Source organism: Brachyhypopomus gauderio, chromosome 11, assembly GCF_052324685.1.
Source record: "Brachyhypopomus gauderio isolate BG-103 chromosome 11, BGAUD_0.2, whole genome shotgun sequence".
NCBI lineage: Eukaryota > Metazoa > Chordata > Actinopteri > Gymnotiformes > Hypopomidae > Brachyhypopomus > Brachyhypopomus gauderio.
Window position 1 is genome coordinate 16,426,875 of NC_135221.1, and position 18,949 is coordinate 16,445,823.

An 18,949-nucleotide genomic window follows, 5' to 3' on the forward strand; every position below is an offset into this window, starting at 1 on the left:
TAAATTTCAGGAAACATTGTTCATTTAATCCAACAGGTAATTGAACCTGCGCTTTTACTTCCTGGACTATTACTGGTTAATGCGGAGTTTCCAGTATTCGGCCTATAAATTCTATTTCACATATCAAACCCACCATTGTCATTTATTGGTTCCATAATAAAAGACACTGGGCGTGGTTAATCCCAGAACTACACTCTGGAGAAGCGTGAGCGTTATCCACTCATGACTCGATTAGCCCACCCTGCCGCGTCCTTATTGGACGACGTCTCGGACCTAGGGCGGGTCTAACAGACGCTCGTGCCGTGTGTGTGTAATGTCAAGATGAAAATGGCGGACGGACTCCTTTAGCCAACTTTATCGCACAATAATAAGCATTAAGAGTGAGCGCGGCGGGACTACGCAGGATGAGTCCCCGGCTCGACTAGGACCGCCCGTTCGACCTCGCACCGACACACACGCCTCTACCTACGCGGCGCAGGAGCCTCGAGCGAGAGGTATTTGTTAAAGGTCTCCCGGGGTTGTTGCTCGCTAGCCTGCTGGCTTGTTTTGTTCGTCGCTAGCGGGCGGCTCTCGGCGTCGGTGCTAACGCTAACCCGGCTAACTGGCTGGTTACGAGCCGCTTATCTCGGTCTCGTCCCGCTTTTCGCGTCGAGTACGTGAAATAAAAGAACTAACTTTCAGCGCGGAGGAGGCGGAGGGAGACGGTGTGGAAGTAAACCGGGCAGGTTAGCGAGATAACGTTAGCCAGCGCGAGGTAGTTAGCTGGTTCAAGTTGGTAAATATTCGTTTCGTTTCGGTCGCTGGTGAGCCGCCTGTCAACTGAGATGAGTTTTATAGATGTTGGTAACTCGGGGAGTCGGAGGTGTTAAAGTTTGAAGTAGACTACAGCATAAGATCTACATATCCGGTTAATTGAGTTGTTTGAGTTCAGTAGTTCAGAGGGCTGTTGGCTTAGGGGGAATAATCCAGATCAGATCAACACAGCTGCTTTTGATGAGCCACCCAACTCTTTGTCTCAACTTGGAGCAGGTTTATCCACCTTAAACACCTGTATGTTCGCTAATCTGACCCACCTGTTTAACTATCAAAGAGTTTAACTCGCCGTAAATACAGTTTGTCAGTAGGGAACAGTTGGCTGATTAAGTAATTTAGCCTTAATATTAGTTAACCATATTAACTAATCCTAGATGAATACACGAAGAACGAGGCCTCACAAGCACTACTGCTTAGTGGAAATCTCTTTCAAAACTTGGCCATCTTTTGACTAAGTTTCGTTCAATTCAACGTTTTGTCAACTTTATGTAGCGTTTATTACTCCGTTTGAGGGACACTAATCTGTAATAGAACACGCCACTGAATTTAGCATTTATATTGTACATAATACGTGTATTACATTTTTAGGCAATGGAAGAGACGAAGTCCCGTTACAGTAAGCGACTGGTAAGTTGATGTTTTTTACTTTAGAGATCAGATAAATAAATGAATACACAAAATGAATTGATGAATTAAATGAATTAATGTGGTTGCTGGAGGGCTAGTTTTTTAGGGGGGTCTAACGACAACAGATGCCTCAGGTTATGAAGAATGTAGTTTGCATCATTGGTTAAAGATTTTTGCTTGTGTATGCATGCATTGCATTTGTTATAAGTGGTGCAATTATGGTCGTGATGGCATGGCTTCTCTGGAGAAATATTACATTTTGTGTACATTATGTGTAGCTCAGACTTATGTTGGAGCATGTCACTCTTTAAACTGGGGCATTCCTTGTGTAGCGATCAGGAACGCGGAGACGTTACCAAGATGATGGAATCTCAGATGATGAGATTGAGGGGAAGAGGACTTTTGACTTGGAAGAAAAAATTCGAAGCAAACACTTTGATTCCAACCTGGTCAAAGTTATGGATGGAAAAGGTTTATATTAAAACATCTGATGTACTCATAATTTTCATATCCTTTGGTCCATACTATTACTTGTATTACAAGTGCTTTTAAAATGTGTGCAAATGTGTTTTGCTCTGTGCAGACTTCACTTTCGAGTACATCCAGCGTGAGGGGCTTCGAGACCCCGTCATCTTTCCTAAATCAGATGGTCTTGGCCTTCAGTAGGTCCTTTTTTTATCACCTTTGTGGTTCTCTTCCAGTCCAGTCTTTTACAGTTGTTTGAATGCAATCATCTATTAAAGGCACATGAAAGAAATAGGTGCTTATATTGGATATGTCTAGCAACTTATCTGTGGTGCGATTCTCATAAGTCTAAACTGGCATGTTCTGTCATTAAGGATGCCTGATCCAGACTTCAGTGTGAGTGATGTGAAACTGTTTGTAGGTAAGACCCCCCCTCCCCATTTTGCATCTAACCCAATGTTAATAGTGCCTGCTTTGTTCATAGCCAATATATTTTGACTGCTCTTTCCACCTTTCAAACAGGCAGTCGAAGAGTGATTGACGTAATGGATGTAACCACTCAGAAGGGCATAGAGATGTCAATGGGGCAGTGGAGGCGGTACTACGAGACCCCGCCCTCCGAAAGGGAAAAGCTCTACAATGTCATCAGTCTCGAGTTCAGCCATACCAAACTAGAGCATCTCGTTAAGAGACCGAATGCGGTATGTACGCTTGTAAGCACGCGCAGACACAACGGCACACGGTGTAGTTATTCTGTTATAAATGCCTAACCAAGCATCGCCCACCGTCAGGTGGACGTAGTTGACTGGGTGGACAACATGTGGCCACGGCACTTGAAGGAGAGACAGAGAGACTCGACCAATGCCATCATTGACATGCACTACCCCAAAGTGCAGAAGTGAGTTACTCATTCTGACTTCGTCACTTCCTACTTGCAGGGTAAAGGTCCTGGCATGATTTATGAGGCCGTATTAGTGCCATTGTGGCTAAATTCATGCATGTTTTCTTTTTTGTAACGTTTGATCTTGTTTCTTTTTGTCCTTATTTCTTTCGTAACTTTTCTGCCCTTTTGCGTTGCAGGTATTGTCTTATGAGCGTGAAGGGCTGCTTCACAGACTTCCACATAGACTTTGGTGGCACGTCGGTGTGGTATCACGTCCTTAGGGGGGGGAAGGTAAACACAGTGTGTGGTTGAAATAGTGCGTGTGACTGTCATTTCTTCCTGCTTTCATACCTGCCGCAGTGCACTCTACTGACATCAAAGAAGCACTTTTGGCTTTGATCGCTTTGTAGCGAGAATCCATACATCACTGCAGAACCGCTTTACTGACTGGTATTAGTCCAGTTTCACAGTTGGCGTTTGTGGCGCTGGTGTCGGTACTGACCCGGCCTGTGCTCTCTGGTCCCTGGATGAACCACAGATGTTCTGGCTGATCCCGCCCACACCGCAGAACCTGGAGCTGTACGAGAACTGGGTGCTGTCGGGGAAGCAGGGCGACATCTTCCTCGGAGACAAAGCCAGTTGCTGTCAGCGAATTGAACTAAAGCAGGGCTACACCTTCCTGATCCCTTCAGGTGTGTACGTGAACGCGCACACACACACACACACAGAGCCAAATTGTTCGACATATTCACTGAATGTAATACAATATGGGGTAAAATGGACATTTGAGAAAAAGAAGTTCTTTAGTGTAATGCTATTAAATGTAAGACTTGTGGAGAAGTGTAGGGATTGACCTCTAGTCATTTTAGAAGATCCAGCGTGTGTTTTCAATGTGTGTGTGCAGGGTGGATCCATGCAGTCTACACTCCTGAGGACACTCTGGTGTTTGGTGGCAACTTTCTGCACAGTTTCAACATTCCTATGCAGCTAAACATATACAACATCGAGGACCGCACACGGGTGGGTTAAGAAATCCACTTTTCCAAACTTTCTTGTACCGCTTTTCGGACCGAACTGACTCGAATGTAGCTGCGCTTCTATAAGTTGTCTTGCTCTTTCGTTTTCTCTCTCATTCCGTTTCTCTCCGTCTCAGGTCCCATCAAAGTTCCGCTACCCCTTCTACTACGAGATGTGCTGGTACGTGTTGGAACGTTACCTCTACTGTCTGACCAACATCTCTCATCTAACGCCAGAGTTTCAGAAACACTCACTTGGCATCGGTCAGTACACAACACCTGCACCCACAAATGAATCCACCCTGCGAGATAATCCCCTATAAGACACCTTGACCGTTATATTTGGCGCACAGGGTTAAAGGAGGAGGACTTCAGCAGACCAGACAAACTCAACGGCCACACGCACGACGACCAGGAGGCTGAGGACGAGGAGGGGAAGGAGGCCGTCGCGGAGGACGTCGAGGATGAAGAGTCTGTGCCGTCCCCTCCGGCTCGTCCGGGATTGAAGGTCCATCTCACGCCGTTTGAGCTCGAGGGTCTCTGGCAGCTGCTGCACAAACTCGAGGAGCTGCCGGCTCACAAGAAGTGTGTCCCCGCGGGCATCAGAAACGCCCCCGCCCTCCTCGACGACATACGGGTACACGCCTCTGCGCTTTGCATGGGGGGGGACTTGCATGGGGGTCGTTTGATTATTCAGTATAATTCTGCCCTTGCATGCCAATGCAAGTTACCATGCCAGTAAAAATCATAATATGATGTAATTACCTTTAAATTAATATTCTCCTGTCCCCTGCACAGGCCTTGCTTAAGGAACACGCCAACGATGACCCAAAACTGTCTTACACTGGAAAACCCATCGTCATGTGGCCCAAAAGGGTACGACCACACACTAGTCATTATCTCTACCCATGGATTTCTACCACAGCGCTCTCTCTCTCACTCTCTCTCTCTCTCTCTCTCTCTCTCTCTCTCTCTCTCTCTCTCTCTCTCTCTGTGACACACACACTCATGCTCTCTCTCTCTCCGTCTTCCCGCACGGGCAGCCCTCATGGTACAAGCCGCCCCCAGCCCCCGCGACTCTCCCGTACCGGCCGCGGACGCCGGGCTCGGTCCTCCCGCCCGCACCGCGGCCCGTCAAGCCCCCGTCCTCGCTCATGCGTCTGCGTCGCCGGCGTGTGCGGTGCAAGCGCTGTGAGGCCTGCCTGCGCTCCGAGTGCGGAGACTGCACCTACTGCAGGGACATGAAGAAGTTCGGCGGGCCGGGCCGACTCAAGAAGACCTGCGTGCTCAGGCAGTGCCTGGCTGTGAGTGACTGATGCGTCTGTATGGGGGTAATTTTTTTTCTTTATTACGGGTACGCCTTATTTCACGTGTGCGCTCTCTCTCTCTCTCTCTCTCTCTCCCCCCAGCCGGGCCTGCCCCTGTCCGCCGTGTGTGCCATATGTAAGGAGGGCACCCAAGAGGCTGAAGGCTCTCCGAGCACCCAGTCGCTGATGGAGTGTTCCGAGTGTGCACAGATCACACACCCCGAATGTATAAAGGTACAAACTTTATGCTCACGGAGTTTAGACTCATATGAAGAAATGTTCAACCGACTGAATTTTTTTTTCTTTTTTTGCACGCTTGTGTGCGTGTCCAAGATGCCAGGGGACGGTGTGATCAACAAGGACCTGCCCAGTTGCTGGGAATGTCCCAAATGTGTCCACGACAAGAACACGGAGGTACGGTGTGCCATGCAGTCCTGATGGTACAGCTTTCTCTGGCATCATGCAGGCTTTTCCTACTCTATAATGCATGATGCAGCTCATGAAGACGAGATGGTGTGTTGGCTGCCACGAAGCCGCAGGTTTAAAGACCCATGATGCAGCGCACATGACGCTGGTTAACTGGCTAGCTCCAGCCCTACAGACGGCAGTGACGGATTATGAAACGAAGCCCCTTGTTTGGTCTGCTCGTTTCCTTCGGGTTTAACGTTCGTGCGTCTCCCACTTGTTCAGACGTCCAGCAGCAGTTCGGAAGAAGATGGTGACGGCGTCATGGCGGCCGATTCGCCGTCCTCCGCCCCCCCGGCTAAGCGCTCGTACAGGGAGGGCATCGGGGTGGGGGGGCTCCGGCTGGGCCGCAGGGGTCGCCCGCCCCTCTCGCCCTCGCTGGCCCTGACACGCTCCCGCCGTCAGCCTCCGCCCTCGCAGAGAATACTCATACAGCACCAGCAGAGCCGCAGGAGAGCTGGGGCCCTGGAGCTACAGCACCGCAAGAGGGTACACACACACACACACACACACGTGCGTTATGTCCCCGTCTCTCATGGGTTGGATTGTTTTTAGCTGTCGGTGTGGGTGATTGTGATTGTTCGTTTTTCTGCTGCAGGTGAAATTAGAACGGAACAAAATCCTCCAGTCGGTGAGAACACGTTCTTGCTTCTTCCCGCCTGCCGTTGTTTTGCGCTCCTTCTCCATCCTGCTTTTGCTTTTTTTTCTGTTCTATTCATCCTTCTCGTCCGCATCTCGCTTCCCCCCCCCCCCCCCCCCCCCCCCCCCCCCCCGTCTCAGACCCGTTCATCTGTCTCTCTTTCTCCAAAGCTCCTGCGTCAGCGGAGTTTGGAGAGAGGCGGCGTGATCCGAGCAGGACTCGGCAGGGGCGCGTCCCGCGGGAGAGGGGCCACGTCCTGCCGGGGACGAGGCGTGAGGCTCAGAGGGGGAGGAAGAGGCGGAGCTCTGAGAGGAAGGCTGGAGAGAGACGAAGACGGGGGCGATAGCGAGGACGAGGACGAGAAGAGGAGGGAAAATGGGCGGGGAGGCAAAGAGAACCGCCCGCACAGGCGCGGGGGACGGCCCAAGGACGAGGAGGACGGGGACGGGCAGCGGAACGGGGAGCACGAGACGGAAGAGGACCAGGACGCGGAGCAGACTCGGCCGGACTCCTCCGTGGTGCTCGGCGAAGAAGCTCGCGTCCAGAGGTCGTGCGTGACGGTGACCTTGCAGCCCACGAAGGGCAGGCGTGACCCCAGCACCATCGTACCCAAGCTAGAAGCCAACGTGTCCTCCAGAAGCCTCCCCACAAACCACGGAGACGCCCAGGGCAAGTCTTTGCTCCGCCCCCCGCTCCGGAACGGCGCCCGCAGGGACCGAGCCCACCCCCACGGGGAGAACCCTCAGGACCGCCCCGCCCCGCCACGGCCGTACGCGGCCGGCTCGCACCTCCAGGCCCACGCCCTGACGAGGAGCTCCTCCAAACACTCGCAGGTCGGCCGGAGCCTGCGGTGTAACTCCAGAGAGTCCCACCCTGGCGTCAGGGGAGGGAAGAGGCCGCGGCTGGAGAAGGGGAGGCCGCCCGCCTCCGCGGTCACCCCCGCCTCACGACCCTCGCCGGAGCAGAACGGGGCCAGCGAGCCGGGCTGGGAGAGAGTGGTGTGGGTGTCCGTCTTCCGCTACCTGACTCGAGCCGAACTGTGTGTCTGCATGGCCGTCTGTAAGAGCTGGTACAAATGGTGAGGGCTTCATATTCTAAATATCACAGTGCCACGCAAATTCATGTTTATTTATTTATTGGAATCTATGTGAATTTTGTGAATGTGTTTGCTGTGCTAGGGGGTGTGATAAGCGGTTGTGGACGCGCATCAGTTTGAGCCGTTGCCAGTCCATCAGTCCGCAGGCCCTGTCGGGCATCATCAAACGCCAGCCGGTCACCCTGGACCTGTCCTGGGCCAACATATCCAAGAAGCAGCTGACCTGGCTCATCAACAGACTGCCAGGTATCAGTGCTGCACGTGCACACTCGTGCCGTCTCGGCGGTTTATACGGTACAGACCTGTCTGACCCTCTCACTGACCCTCTCACTCTGCTTGGCCAGGGCTGAAAGATCTGGTGTTGTCCGGTTGTAACTGGGCGTCGGTCTCTGCTCTGAGCTCCCCCAGCTGTCCTTTACTACGATCGTTAGATCTGCGCTGGGCAGATGGCGTCAAAGACGCCCAGATCCGCGAGCTGCTCAACCCACCAGGTAACACACACATACACACACACACACACATTCACCTAGTCCCCCAAGACGGGATTGTTGGAGTAAAGGGATATGACGGTGGTCGTCTTGCACGTTGCTATATCTTTGTGTGTGTGTGTGTGTGTGTGTGCAGGCAGTAATAACCGCTCCCAGCTGCGCAACATGCAGTGTCTGAGGCTGTGTGGTCTGGAGGTGACTGAGGCCACCCTGAGACTCCTCATCAGACACATGCCCCAGCTGACCAGGCTGGAGCTGTCCCACTGCCCTCTGAGCGACTCCGCCCTCAACCTCCTCACCGCCGTGGGCTCGTCCACACGCAACACGCTCACACACCTCAACCTGGCAGGTACGCTCGCACGCGCACCTGTGCACTTTACGCACAACCTGGCAGGGTGTGTGTGGGATCTCGTGCATGCAGCCGTGGTTGCATAAATATTTTTACGTTGGCTACGAAAACAGAATCTCGCAAATCTAACACAATGACGATGAATGTGTTGAGCAAAATGGGCATTTCAATATTTCAACATATAGCCACATTTGTGAATTTGCGTATAGTTGGTACAAAGCATCATTTGACTATAACAGACCACGCATTCATCTGTGCATATGATTCTAATGGCTAGCTAGCTGCATCTTTAATTTTATACACTGTGAGAAAAACGTGTTTGTCGAGGCACAGCGGCCTTGTCTATGAATTTCATTCTCACCCGTATAAAAGAACATCAACAACCCTGTTAGTTAGCGACGAACCGGCATCGTGCATAATGCAATAACGTTCTCTGTACATGTACGAAGATGACCTACAGAAGTTCGGTATTAACCGTTAGTAAGTCACGCGTGCCCGGGGGTTCAACATAACGACCTCTTGCTCTGTTTCAGGCTGCAGTCGTCTGACGGACGGCTGCCTCGGCTACCTGCACCGCTTGTCCTGCTTGTCCGTCTTGGACCTTCGCGGCTGCAAAGGAGTCTCCCGGCAGGCCTGCGAGAACTTCATCTCCGAGCTGTCCGTCAACACCCTCTACTGCCTATCAGATGACAAGCTCATCCAGAGAATATCCTAGAGCCGCCCCTCGCTGGGTGTGGTGGTGGTGGTGGTGTGCGGGTGTGAACGCGACATGTCTGTTAGAATGTGTGCACGCTTACGTGTGTGTAAGAAAAGTTGCTGAGGGTTTTCGCTGTTTGACAGAGGATGTCCTTCATGTATAGAACATTTAGAGTGGAGGAGCTCAAAGCGTCCAGGGTGGGGCTTACATGTAAATACGACTCTGCAATGGGTCAATCCTTATTTGTACTTAACTATTTCCCTTTGTTCACACAAGTACTGCAATTGGCAATCAGATCGGTTCTCAGGCCTGTGTTGCCATGGGCTCTTCCAATAGGAGATTAAACAGGTGCTATTCCTCAACAGCCTTTTTCTACTGCAGGACAGGCCTGTTGCTTGCATGCCTCTCCTGAAACCACTCCCTACTTTTTGACCCTTTACTCCCCTGTCGCCGTTTCAGAAATTCTTCTTAGCAGTGTAAAAGGTCTTTCATTTGGTTTCACTCCTCCTTCCACTTTTTTTCAAGAGGAATACCTTTATGTTCTTGATTCCTGTCCTTCAAAAGAGTATAGATATATATAAAATATAAAATATATATATATACACACACACACACACACACACCCTTGTGTAAATGTATTCCTCTCCTGTAGTAAGCCAGAAAAAAAAATCTGTAGCATTGTAATTATTTTCAGAAGCTTGTTTTTCACTTTTGTTTGTTTTTTGTTTGTTTTTCAAAAAAAAATAAAAACAAAGAAATAATTGTTCTACATTCATTCATATTGAAAACGTGAGACTGTTTGCTTATAATTCATCTACACATTCACACCGTTACTCCAGCAGTTTATTTGTTCCTTTTTAAACCAACTGCCAAATTGACCTATTTTGTAAGCACCCAAGACATGTACTTCAAAAACTACCATGTGCCGGTTATGAACTACCGGTTATTACACTTTGCCTGCGTAGATGAAGACCTGCATCCCCATGTCAGTCTGGTGAATAACAGATGAAGACCTGCATCCCCATGTCAGTCTGGTGAATAACGCAGATGAAGACCTGCATCCCCATGTCAGTCTGGTGAATAACGCAGATGAAGACCTGCATCCCCATATCAGTGTGGTGAATAACGCAGATGAAGACCTGCATCCCCATGTCAGTCTGGTGAATAACGCAGATGAAGACCTGCATCCCCATGTCAGTCTGGTGAATAACAGATGAAGACCTGCATCCCCATGTCAGTCTGGTGAATAACGTAGATGAAGACCTGCATCCCCATGTCAGTCTGGTGAATAACGTAGATGAAGACCTGCATCCCCATGTCAGTCTGGTGAATAACGTAGATGAAGACCTGCATCCCCATGTCAGTCTGGTGAATAACGCAGATGAAGACCTGCATCCCCATGTCAGTCTGGTGAATAATGCAGATGAAGACCTGCATCCCCATGTCAGTCTGGTGAATAACAGATGAAGACCTGCATCCCCATGTCAGTCTGGTGAATAACGCAGATGAAGACCTGCATCCCCATATCAGTGTGGTGAATAACGCAGATGAAGACCTGCATCCCCATGTCAGTGTGGTGAATAACGCAGATGAAGACCTGCACCCCCATATCAGTGTGGTGAATAACGCAGATGAAGACCTGCACCCCCATATCAGTGTGGTGAATAACGCAGATGAAGACCTGCATCCCCATGTCAATCTGGTGAATAATGCAGATGAAGACCTGCATCCCCATGTCAGTCTGGTGAATAACGCAGCTGTCCGCGTTGCGCACTCTCCGTCCAGCCTCGCACACAAGTGACAGCGATGCGTAAAATAAATAAATAAACAGTTTACTCCCGGAGTAAATGTACTAGCTCGGCCGGTTCCGCTCTGTTTTCCCCCCACCACAAACACACACACACCTAGTGCAACATCTCACACCACTTCGCCATGATGCTCTGATCCTGTTCCCGGCGGATCCAGCTCCGGTGTGCATGAGGACTCCGCGCCGTGGACCCGTGAGGACGGCACCGGCGGTTCCGGAGAGCTTCACCCAGCTTTTTGTGGACCTGGATGCATGAGGGGAGGGAGTAGGGAGGGGATGGGGGGGTAATTAGGCCGCTGCTGGGTTTTCGTGCTGGGTCGTTGGCGTTTGGTCATATATCCAAGGCGCAGTGATGCGAGTATATTTATTTTTCAGAGCTTAGTTCGTTTTAAAGGGACGTAATTGTGTTCTTTTGGCGGTGCTGGGTCGCATGTGGCGGCGGGCGTGCAGCCGTAATGATGGGGAGCTGGATGCCGCCTGCAGTGGCCTAGCTGCTCCTGCGAACCCACGCGTGTTCCGGCGAGCTAGCTGTGCGTTTGAAGCATGGTTCACGCCGTCAACGCCTTTTATTTCAACCCATTCAATGGCACGTTGGATTATTTTACGCAGCGGCTACACAGTTGTGCCACCGAAGCGTGTTATCTCGGCCTTCAAAAGGAATTAAGTCGGGTTTTCTAGCTCTCAGCCACCTTCCAGTTGATGCTTGGGGTGTCAGGGGATGAGGAGCTAGCTTATCGAAAAGCTTTTTATCCTGGGGGGGATCGCTATCTCCGATCATGTAATGTAGATAGATAAATAGCTTACTGAAAGTATAATATTTACAGCCCGTTTCGTTAAGGTACGGGAGGTTAAATCGACTCGTCGACAATGAATGGTACTAATTATGGAGTTTGGTATCTCATCCAGCTTAAGGTACATAAACATTTCATGAGCATTACAGGAATTTGTTTGTAAGGTGCAGCAAATCGTTTCATCGACAATACCGGAACTTGCCAAACTGCAGATCGTAAAAAAAACATCTAAAGGGGACTAAAACAATTGAATCTTGCATCATTTGTGTAAAATGGCTCAAGAGGCGTTTCCTTTGCATTATCTGGTCTGGAACAACCAGCACCTGGAATTAGACCGAGAGCTAAAGAAAACGCAGGTAAATGAATACAGCTACTATGCATTGTATCGTGTTGTCAAGGCTCTTGAATCTGTCCAGCTGTTCGCTGGGTGAGCAAGTGAACTTGAGTGTTGGTTTCAATCATGAAGCAGGACGTGGAGAGTCTGGACCCGCGGGGGCGCACACCACTGGAGTTGGCGACCTGCCTCGGCCACCTGGAGTCGACCTGCGTGCTGCTGAGGCACAACGCCGACCCCACGCACTGCAACGCACAGGGCTGGACGGGTGGATTTACACTTTTATTACTACCTTTGACATCAGACTGTATTAAGCAGGGTTGCCAACGCTCTCACGCCACACTTCCGATATCTCACGCCGAAAAAAAATATCCAGTTTATTTACCTCAGATCCACATATATGATTCAATACGTTACTAGTTCGCTAGCTCTGGCGCCATCCACCGGCGATATAACACTGAATCTATGTCCATTTTACGTTCGCCACCCCCCCCCCCCCCCCCCACGCTCAACAACTTTCGTTCGCCCCCCCCCCCCCCCCCCCCCCCCCCCCAAGACGCTCAACAAAATACACTCGCCACCGGCTCCAGGTTAAAATCTCACTCCAAGCGAACGTCAAAAGTTGGCAACCCTGATTAAGTATAGCATGATTATGCCTTAAAATACGTTTTTGTGGAAATGTATGATTCGGCGATGAAAGTTTGGCATTTTAAATGTGCGTGTAGTGTTACAGGAGGCGGTTAGCACAGGAGACCCTGAGCTGGTGCAGCTCGTGTTGCAGTACAGAGACTTCAAAAGAGCCACCGAGAGACTTGCAGGCATCCCAGAGCTTCTCAGCAAACTCAGACAGGTGATGCTTATACAAACTCTGACACATAAGGAAGATTGTGATGCATTGATATGTGCAAGTGGTTAACCATCCTCAAAAACGTTCCATGGTTAAGGTCTTGTATATTGCAGGCCCGGGATTTCTATGTGGAGATGAAGTGGGAGTTTACAAGCTGGGGTGAGCCTTGAACCAGCACATGACACTACATACCACAGATCATTATGTAGATACATATCACACACAGACACACAATGTTCCCCTGTCAGTGTGGCCCAGGGACATAGAATTAACTATTTCAGCACCACAAGAAATGGACAGCTCCATCATCCTTTATAGACAACGTTATTTTTGTCTTTCTATCCATTCTTCCTTCTTTTCCTTCCTCTTTCATCAGTGCCACTGGTATCAAAGGTGTGTCCAAGTGACGTGTATCGCGTTTGGAAGAGTGGATCGTGCTTGCGCGTGGACACTACGCTCCTGGGCTTTGAACACATGACCTGGCTTAAGGGACGACGCAGCTACATCTTTAAGGGCGGAGGTCAGTTGTTCGCTCGGGGCAGCACAGTACTTTCAGCTGACCACCCCCCACGAACTCACAGCACCTGCAGAATATTTATTTATTTATTTATTTATTTATTTATGTACGTCAGAGGTTGAAACGTGTTGTGTGTGTGTGCGTGTGTGTGTGTGTTCTCCAGAGGGCGGAGCCATGGTGATGGAGGTGGACCACGAGAAGCAGGTGGTGTATACGGAGCCACTGTCTCTGTCTCCACGCGACGCCCCCTCCCTCCTGGCCGCCATGCTGCCCTCACAGGAGAACACGGCACAAAGGATCACCTCTCCCATAGTCTCAACACACCTCAACACGCGCAACATCGCCTTCGAGAGGTACACGAACGCACCGGCCGCACACACACCTCTCAGCCTGGGCTCTCAATCTGCAAAGGCCCGGCGTAGCCGAAGGGTTGATTAAACCAGTGGAAGCAGGTGTGTTCCTGCATGCTTAGAAGGGAAAATAACAACAACAACAGCTTTGATGCCCGTTTCTGCAAAAGTGTTGCCAAATTAGAGCAGGTTTCCTCAAAGACATTCTTATTAGTCCAGTCTCACTCTACACCTCACACTGTGTCCAGGAACAAGTCTGGGATTTGGGGCTGGCGCTCCGAGAAGACGGAGGTTGTGAGTGGTTATGAGGCAAAGGTAAGAGTCCCGTAGTCCTGCCTTTCAGGACATGATCAACGTGTAATTTTATTGGCTGTTATCATTGTTTGATCCTGTAGCTATGACCCGTTTTGTGATGTTAATGCGTGATGTATTATTGTATCGGCATAATGAAGGTTTACAGTGCCAGTAACGTGGAGCTTGTGACACGCTCACGAACTGAACACCTCTCTGATCAGGACAAGTCCAGGTGCAAAGGTATATGCGCACACGCATACATACTTGCATACAGACACACTTTTCACTAACACGAGCAACAATGTCTTCTCCCATCACACCACCATCTCTCACTCTCTCTCTCTCTCTCTCTCCTTCCTCCCAGGGTCCAGAACTCCACTTCAGTCGTTGCTGGTCATGGCGGAGCAGCACGTGTCCAACAGCGGGGTGAGGACGAGCTCCGACATGGCGCTTTGCATTCCCGATCACTACACTGAGCGCGTTGATCCGTACGGGCCTGGTGCCAATACAAACTTTGCATCCTTGGCAGTCTTAAGAAAAAGTGTGTCTCAGCACTCAGAAATAGCCTGGGACACCCCACGTAATGCCCAGAATCAAGAAACATTTGGTGCACGTTCGTGTGACATTTGTGGGCTTCTGCTTTGCGATCAGCTTATTGCCGAAGGCCCTATCAAGCGGTGACCATGCACAGTAACTTGCGTGCTGGATTAAAATCAAGTAGTTATGGGTGTAAGGGCGCTAAAGAGACCAGAGTGTTCTCCCAAGCTGCAGTCGTTCTTGTGGGCCACGAGTGGACCGACCAGACTCAGACTCCATTGGCTCTTCCTGTGTTTGATGCCAGTGAAGCGCTCATGTAAGCCAGCAATAACTTAAAATGCACTCTCATTGTTATCTGCTCTGAAAAGTTAAACCGCTTTGGTCATTTTTTTTTTAAACAATTTGACAGCCTTAATGATATCACCACCAAACTTCATGATTGCACCATGAGTGTTGCTGCCTGGTGTTGATCTGTGTCACATAAGACATGACGTGTGTTATATCAGCACCTTATATGTTGATTGCCCAGATGAATGGGAGGGTCTTTACCTTCCCAAAAACATCTTGGGTTTCTGCACTGCTCACTTAATAATGATAGAAAATGTGACAGTGGGCTTGATTTATTGCAACGTTTCACATTGCCCTTTGTTTGTTTTTAACCTACGTTGGCCACCAGAGTCAGGTCTCTCAGTGTGCCAGTCCCCACAACCCGACGGCCATCACTGCGGAGGAGTACTTCGACCCCGACTTTAATCTGAATGGCAGAGATATCGGCCGGCCGGTCGAGCTCACCAGCAAAGTGCAGAGGTCCCTTCTCTATGGCAAACCACAACGGTCACAGTTTAGCGAGAGTTGGCTGAAATGCCACTTGCTTTTCTCACTCGTCTCTCGCGTGCCTGCCGTCTCACCGCCTCTGCCTCTTGTGTCAGGTTTAAGGCCACGTTGTGGTTGAGTGAGGCCCACCCTCTGTCGCTGGCTGAACAGGTGACGCCCATCATTGACCTGATGGCCATCTCCAACGCCCACTTTGCCAAACTTCGGGATTTCATCACCCTGCGTTTGCCCCCCGGCTTCCCCGTCAAGATCGGTGAGGCAGACATGCAGAAAATGCCATCGTGCCCCCAAACCCCTCCCTCCCCCCCCCCCAAGCTGCCGTGGCATCGCTTTTCTCACTTCTATTTGTCCCCTCTCTCTCTCTCTCTCTCTAATGCCTCCCAGAGATCCCACTCCTGCATGTGTTGAATGCACGAGTGACATTTAGTAACCTGTGTGGCTGTGATGAGCCAGTCAGCTCTGTGACTGTACACTCCCCCCAGGGGGCCCCTGACACAGGTACTACCCCACCCCCATGTTCAACGTCAGTGTCAGCACATCAGTAGCATCCCACACACTCCAGAGTCAATAGCTTGACCAGCAGCTACTTTGAAACGACATGCACTGACCATTTTCAGCATTATGCAGAGCGGATTACATATATTACATGAGTATGAAAGTATGTGTACTTGCGGGGACTAGAACCCCTGATCTCGCTCTACCTGCTCTGCTAGTTCACATGACTGATGTAAATTTGTAGAGCAAATATGTCCAGGACATAAAGTACATTGGCAGGATCAGTCATTATTCATTTACTGTGAAATCTCCACTTGGCAACTTTTTCCTTTTAGGTCAGAGCCCTCCTGAGCTGCACTGTGAGGTGGACCCCTCCGTATTCGAGCCCCCCCCGGATTACACAACACTTGGTCCTGGCCGCAGTGAGCCAATGAGGGATGAGGATGACAACCTCCTGCAGTTTGCTATTCAGCAGAGTCTGCTGGACGCAGGGACAGAAAGTGACCAGGTAGCCTCAAAGAAGGACAGGATGCACTGAAATAAGACATTTGAATGTTCCATGTGGCAAAATGGGTGTCATTGCTTTCTTGAAATGGCCGACGATAGTGGCTCTTGTAAATTAAGAGGCCTGCAAACCTGCCTACTCTCTCTCAGACTGACTGGCATTACCTTCTGTCACTTGATACAGCTTTGGAATGCTTTGTAATCTGTGTACAATGTAAGAACCCGTCTTAAGATGCATGTCTGACGGTATGAGCTTGACTTAATAAAGCCATTCTTCTATCCCTCCTTTTCTTTCTCTCACTTCCTTTCTGTAGGTGACCATATGGGAGGCTCTCACCAACACTCGTCCAGTATCTTCTCAGCCTCCCCTTTATGAGGAGGACTCTCAGCTCGAAAGGTGTTCACAGATGAGTGTGTGTGTGTGTGTGTGTGTGTGTGTGTGTGTGTGTGTGTGTGTGTGTGTGTGTGTGTGTGTGTGTGTGTGTGTGTGTGTGTGTGTGTGTTCGTGTTCAAGATCAAAGCTGGATTGGGTTTCAATGCATGTTTATTCTAGAGTATCTGTAAAGGAATATTTCTGGATCTGTTACTCTGTCTCTTGTAGGGCAATCCAGGAGTCCCTGTCTTTGTCGTTGGTCGGAGGCGAGGGCGGGGAATTGGCAGATCCTGAACAAACTCTGACAGGGTCCTCTCCTGACCCCGCCCTGAACTCTCCTCCTTCCTACAGCTCATTGGCTGACCCACAGGCAACGGGAGCGTTTGCTGTGGCAACCAGCTTTGACGAGCAGCTGCGACTGGCTATGGAGCTTTCGTGCAGAGAGCAGGAGGAGCTTGACAGGTGATAAAGAAAGGAATGTATAAATCCCAGATGGGTGGTTACAGAAAGGTCCTGTTGCTTTGAACACCAACAGTATTGCTGCAATTGTTCCCCAACAGGAAGAGGAGAGAAGAGGAGGAGGAGCTGGAAAGGATACTTCAGCTGTCACTCACAGAGAAGTGACCACGGCAACAGTGTAGGCGGGTTTAAAGGGTTAACTTATTGTTTGTGCTTTTTCTGCCATGTTAAATTATTCTTAAAGATTTATCCTTCTTTTTTCCTTTTATAAAGTATTTAAAGCATAACAGGGCTCGATCAAGGGCCCAGAAAGAGAGACATGAAGAAGCAACAGGTTACAAAAGCTGAACAGACAACAGATGAAAATTGGTAAATAAATGCCATGTATACAAAGAGCATGACGAGACTACTGTTGCAGTGTGAACGACATCCTTTTAATTCCATTGTCATCACTCTGAGTGAAAAATGTTAAATATTTATGTTCATTATATAATTAATAAAGTGAATATCAAATATTGATGACTATGGAAATGCATAAAGTGATTAAAATAATATTGCATAAAATGAGAAAATTATGGTGACTGACAACAACATGGAAGTATAATTATTAAATGTTCCCGAAACCCTTTGACAGTCTTACATTATTTATTCATGTTGGTGTGCATGCACTGTATGCATTATGCTTACATGCATTATGAATCGTTCCCCTTAATAGTATCTTACTCTTTACAATATAGAGATTTATTTTTAAATAGAATATCAGTATGCATCTGAAATCCAACTGGTTGTTCTTGCATCCAAACCCTGATAACAGTCCTACATCCCTTAATTCAACTGTTTCACAGCCCATATACACATTGTATACGCCTATATGCTCTTGTGTGTTCCAAGTGAAAGACACCTTATTTCACCTAAGAATGGGAAACTTTCTAAGTTGTTGCCTGACTCCATATTAACACAGTTTAACTAGGCTAACGAGGCTACTTTTAAGTGTGTAGTGTATGTCCTAGGAATAATCTCTACATCTTCAAAGGGGAGCTGGATTCTATTTTAGTAATTGGATTTTTCGACACATTCTTACTCTTGTGTCTTTTTGTGTGAATGCACAAGTAGTTAGCAGGACTTCATGCAGCACCTGCTTGCTTTCATATTCGCATCAGTAGCTGTAAAGGGCAGCATTTTTAATCACTCTGTTAATAAACATAAACAAAATTAAGATCCACAAGATCTGTTTACCGATTAGGTGGGTCCATGTTAATATTAATATTTTAATATTCATAATATTAAATTATACTATTACAGTATGTAAGTACAATATTAGAATATACAGTATAATTGCTAATATTTTAAAGGGCCTCTGCCATTCTGCATTCTCATTGGGATATGACCATACTCAAACCGGTTTGAACGAGTTTTGAGCAGTGTTTTATCTTACGCTTTATCATTGATGAAATGTTATTAAGTATTCCTTTGGTTAATAGTTATTTCTTTACAATGATAAATAATACGAAACAATGGCACATATTCACTAGCTAACTAATGGGACAGCAAAATCAAGGAGAGGAATTTGATAGGCTGCATTTCATCTGATTCTATCTTGAATTTAATAATAGTTCATTTTAGTGTCCAGTTTATAATTTTTCACGTTTTGCAAAGGCTGTAAATTTTAAAATACAATAAACCATAGTAAAAGAGTGTAGACCCACGAACAATACAATAAACAATACAACACAACCTATCTACGATGTTCTCTGGACAGTGGTTTTAAATCCCAGAAGAACCATCTCCAGACCATCTCCAAGTTCAACCTCATCTACTCTTCTCCACCAGCAAGAACACCTGTTTGGAAAAGCATTCAGTTCTCTCTTTTATCCATCTGTTTCTCAAGGGTTAGAAGATTTTTGTTACTTCATAGCTACAAGCAATGAATGCCATGCAAATGGCTGTAGAAACTTGTATCA

At 48.6% G+C, this 18,949-nt stretch overlaps 2 protein-coding genes across 6 annotated transcripts; both read left to right on the plus strand.

Moving 5' to 3' along the window:
- The first annotated feature begins 294 nt into the window (after positions 1-294).
- kdm2ab (lysine (K)-specific demethylase 2Ab) lies at positions 295-9,764 on the plus strand. Of its 3 annotated transcripts, none has more exons than XM_077022386.1 (23): positions 295-494; positions 1,402-1,440; positions 1,773-1,911; positions 2,024-2,102; positions 2,280-2,326; positions 2,428-2,606; positions 2,697-2,803; positions 2,986-3,079; positions 3,327-3,480; positions 3,693-3,808; positions 3,942-4,068; positions 4,158-4,441; positions 4,603-4,680; positions 4,848-5,108; positions 5,214-5,345; positions 5,445-5,525; positions 5,802-6,065; positions 6,175-6,207; positions 6,357-7,294; positions 7,395-7,558; positions 7,657-7,803; positions 7,937-8,149; positions 8,683-9,764. In XM_077022386.1, the coding sequence occupies exons 2-23, from the start codon at positions 1,405-1,407 to the stop codon at positions 8,862-8,864; spliced, it is 3,855 nt and encodes a 1,284-aa protein (XP_076878501.1). In that variant the 5' UTR covers positions 295-494; positions 1,402-1,404; the 3' UTR covers positions 8,865-9,764. The 3 variants fall into 3 exon arrangements, with proteins under 3 accessions (XP_076878501.1, XP_076878503.1, XP_076878502.1); XM_077022388.1 differs by having other exon boundaries at positions 6,387-7,294; XM_077022387.1 differs by lacking the exon at positions 295-494 and adding an exon at positions 767-1,050.
- Positions 9,765-10,672: 908 nt separating this feature from the next.
- Positions 10,673-17,616, plus strand: ankrd13d (ankyrin repeat domain 13 family, member D). Of its 3 annotated transcripts, XM_077022400.1 has the most exons (17): positions 10,673-11,800; positions 11,911-12,046; positions 12,504-12,628; positions 12,739-12,784; positions 13,002-13,145; positions 13,306-13,495; positions 13,741-13,807; positions 13,945-14,026; positions 14,151-14,212; positions 15,000-15,130; positions 15,253-15,410; positions 15,542-15,655; positions 15,988-16,160; positions 16,471-16,553; positions 16,758-16,991; positions 17,090-17,166; positions 17,262-17,616. In XM_077022400.1, the coding sequence occupies exons 1-16, from the start codon at positions 11,717-11,719 to the stop codon at positions 17,151-17,153; spliced, it is 1,893 nt and encodes a 630-aa protein (XP_076878515.1). In that variant the 5' UTR covers positions 10,673-11,716; the 3' UTR covers positions 17,154-17,166; positions 17,262-17,616. The 3 variants fall into 3 exon arrangements, with proteins under 3 accessions (XP_076878515.1, XP_076878516.1, XP_076878514.1); XM_077022401.1 differs by having other exon boundaries at positions 11,914-12,046; positions 17,090-17,616; XM_077022399.1 differs by having other exon boundaries at positions 10,674-11,800; positions 17,090-17,616.
- The last annotated feature ends 1,333 nt before the right edge of the window (positions 17,617-18,949 follow it).

What these genes read in the sequence shown, in the direction of transcription:
- kdm2ab (XM_077022386.1), top strand. Translation starts at nt 1,405, where the DNA reads ATGGAAGAGACGAAGTCCCGTTACAGTAAGCGACTG. An exon ending in CACTACCCCAAAGTGCAGAA is followed by an intron (nt 2,804 to 2,985) that starts GTGAGTTACTCA and finishes TTTGCGTTGCAG; the next exon opens with GTATTGTCTTATGAGCGTGA. An exon ending in TCGTCATGTGGCCCAAAAGG is followed by an intron (nt 4,681 to 4,847) that starts GTACGACCACAC and finishes CCGCACGGGCAG; the next exon opens with CCCTCATGGTACAAGCCGCC.
- ankrd13d (XM_077022400.1), top strand. Translation starts at nt 11,717, where the DNA reads ATGGCTCAAGAGGCGTTTCCTTTGCATTATCTGGTCTGGAACAACCAG. An exon ending in CTACATCTTTAAGGGCGGAG is followed by an intron (nt 13,146 to 13,305) that starts GTCAGTTGTTCG and finishes TGTGTTCTCCAG; the next exon opens with AGGGCGGAGCCATGGTGATG. An exon ending in GAGGACTCTCAGCTCGAAAG is followed by an intron (nt 16,554 to 16,757) that starts GTGTTCACAGAT and finishes TGTCTCTTGTAG; the next exon opens with GGCAATCCAGGAGTCCCTGT.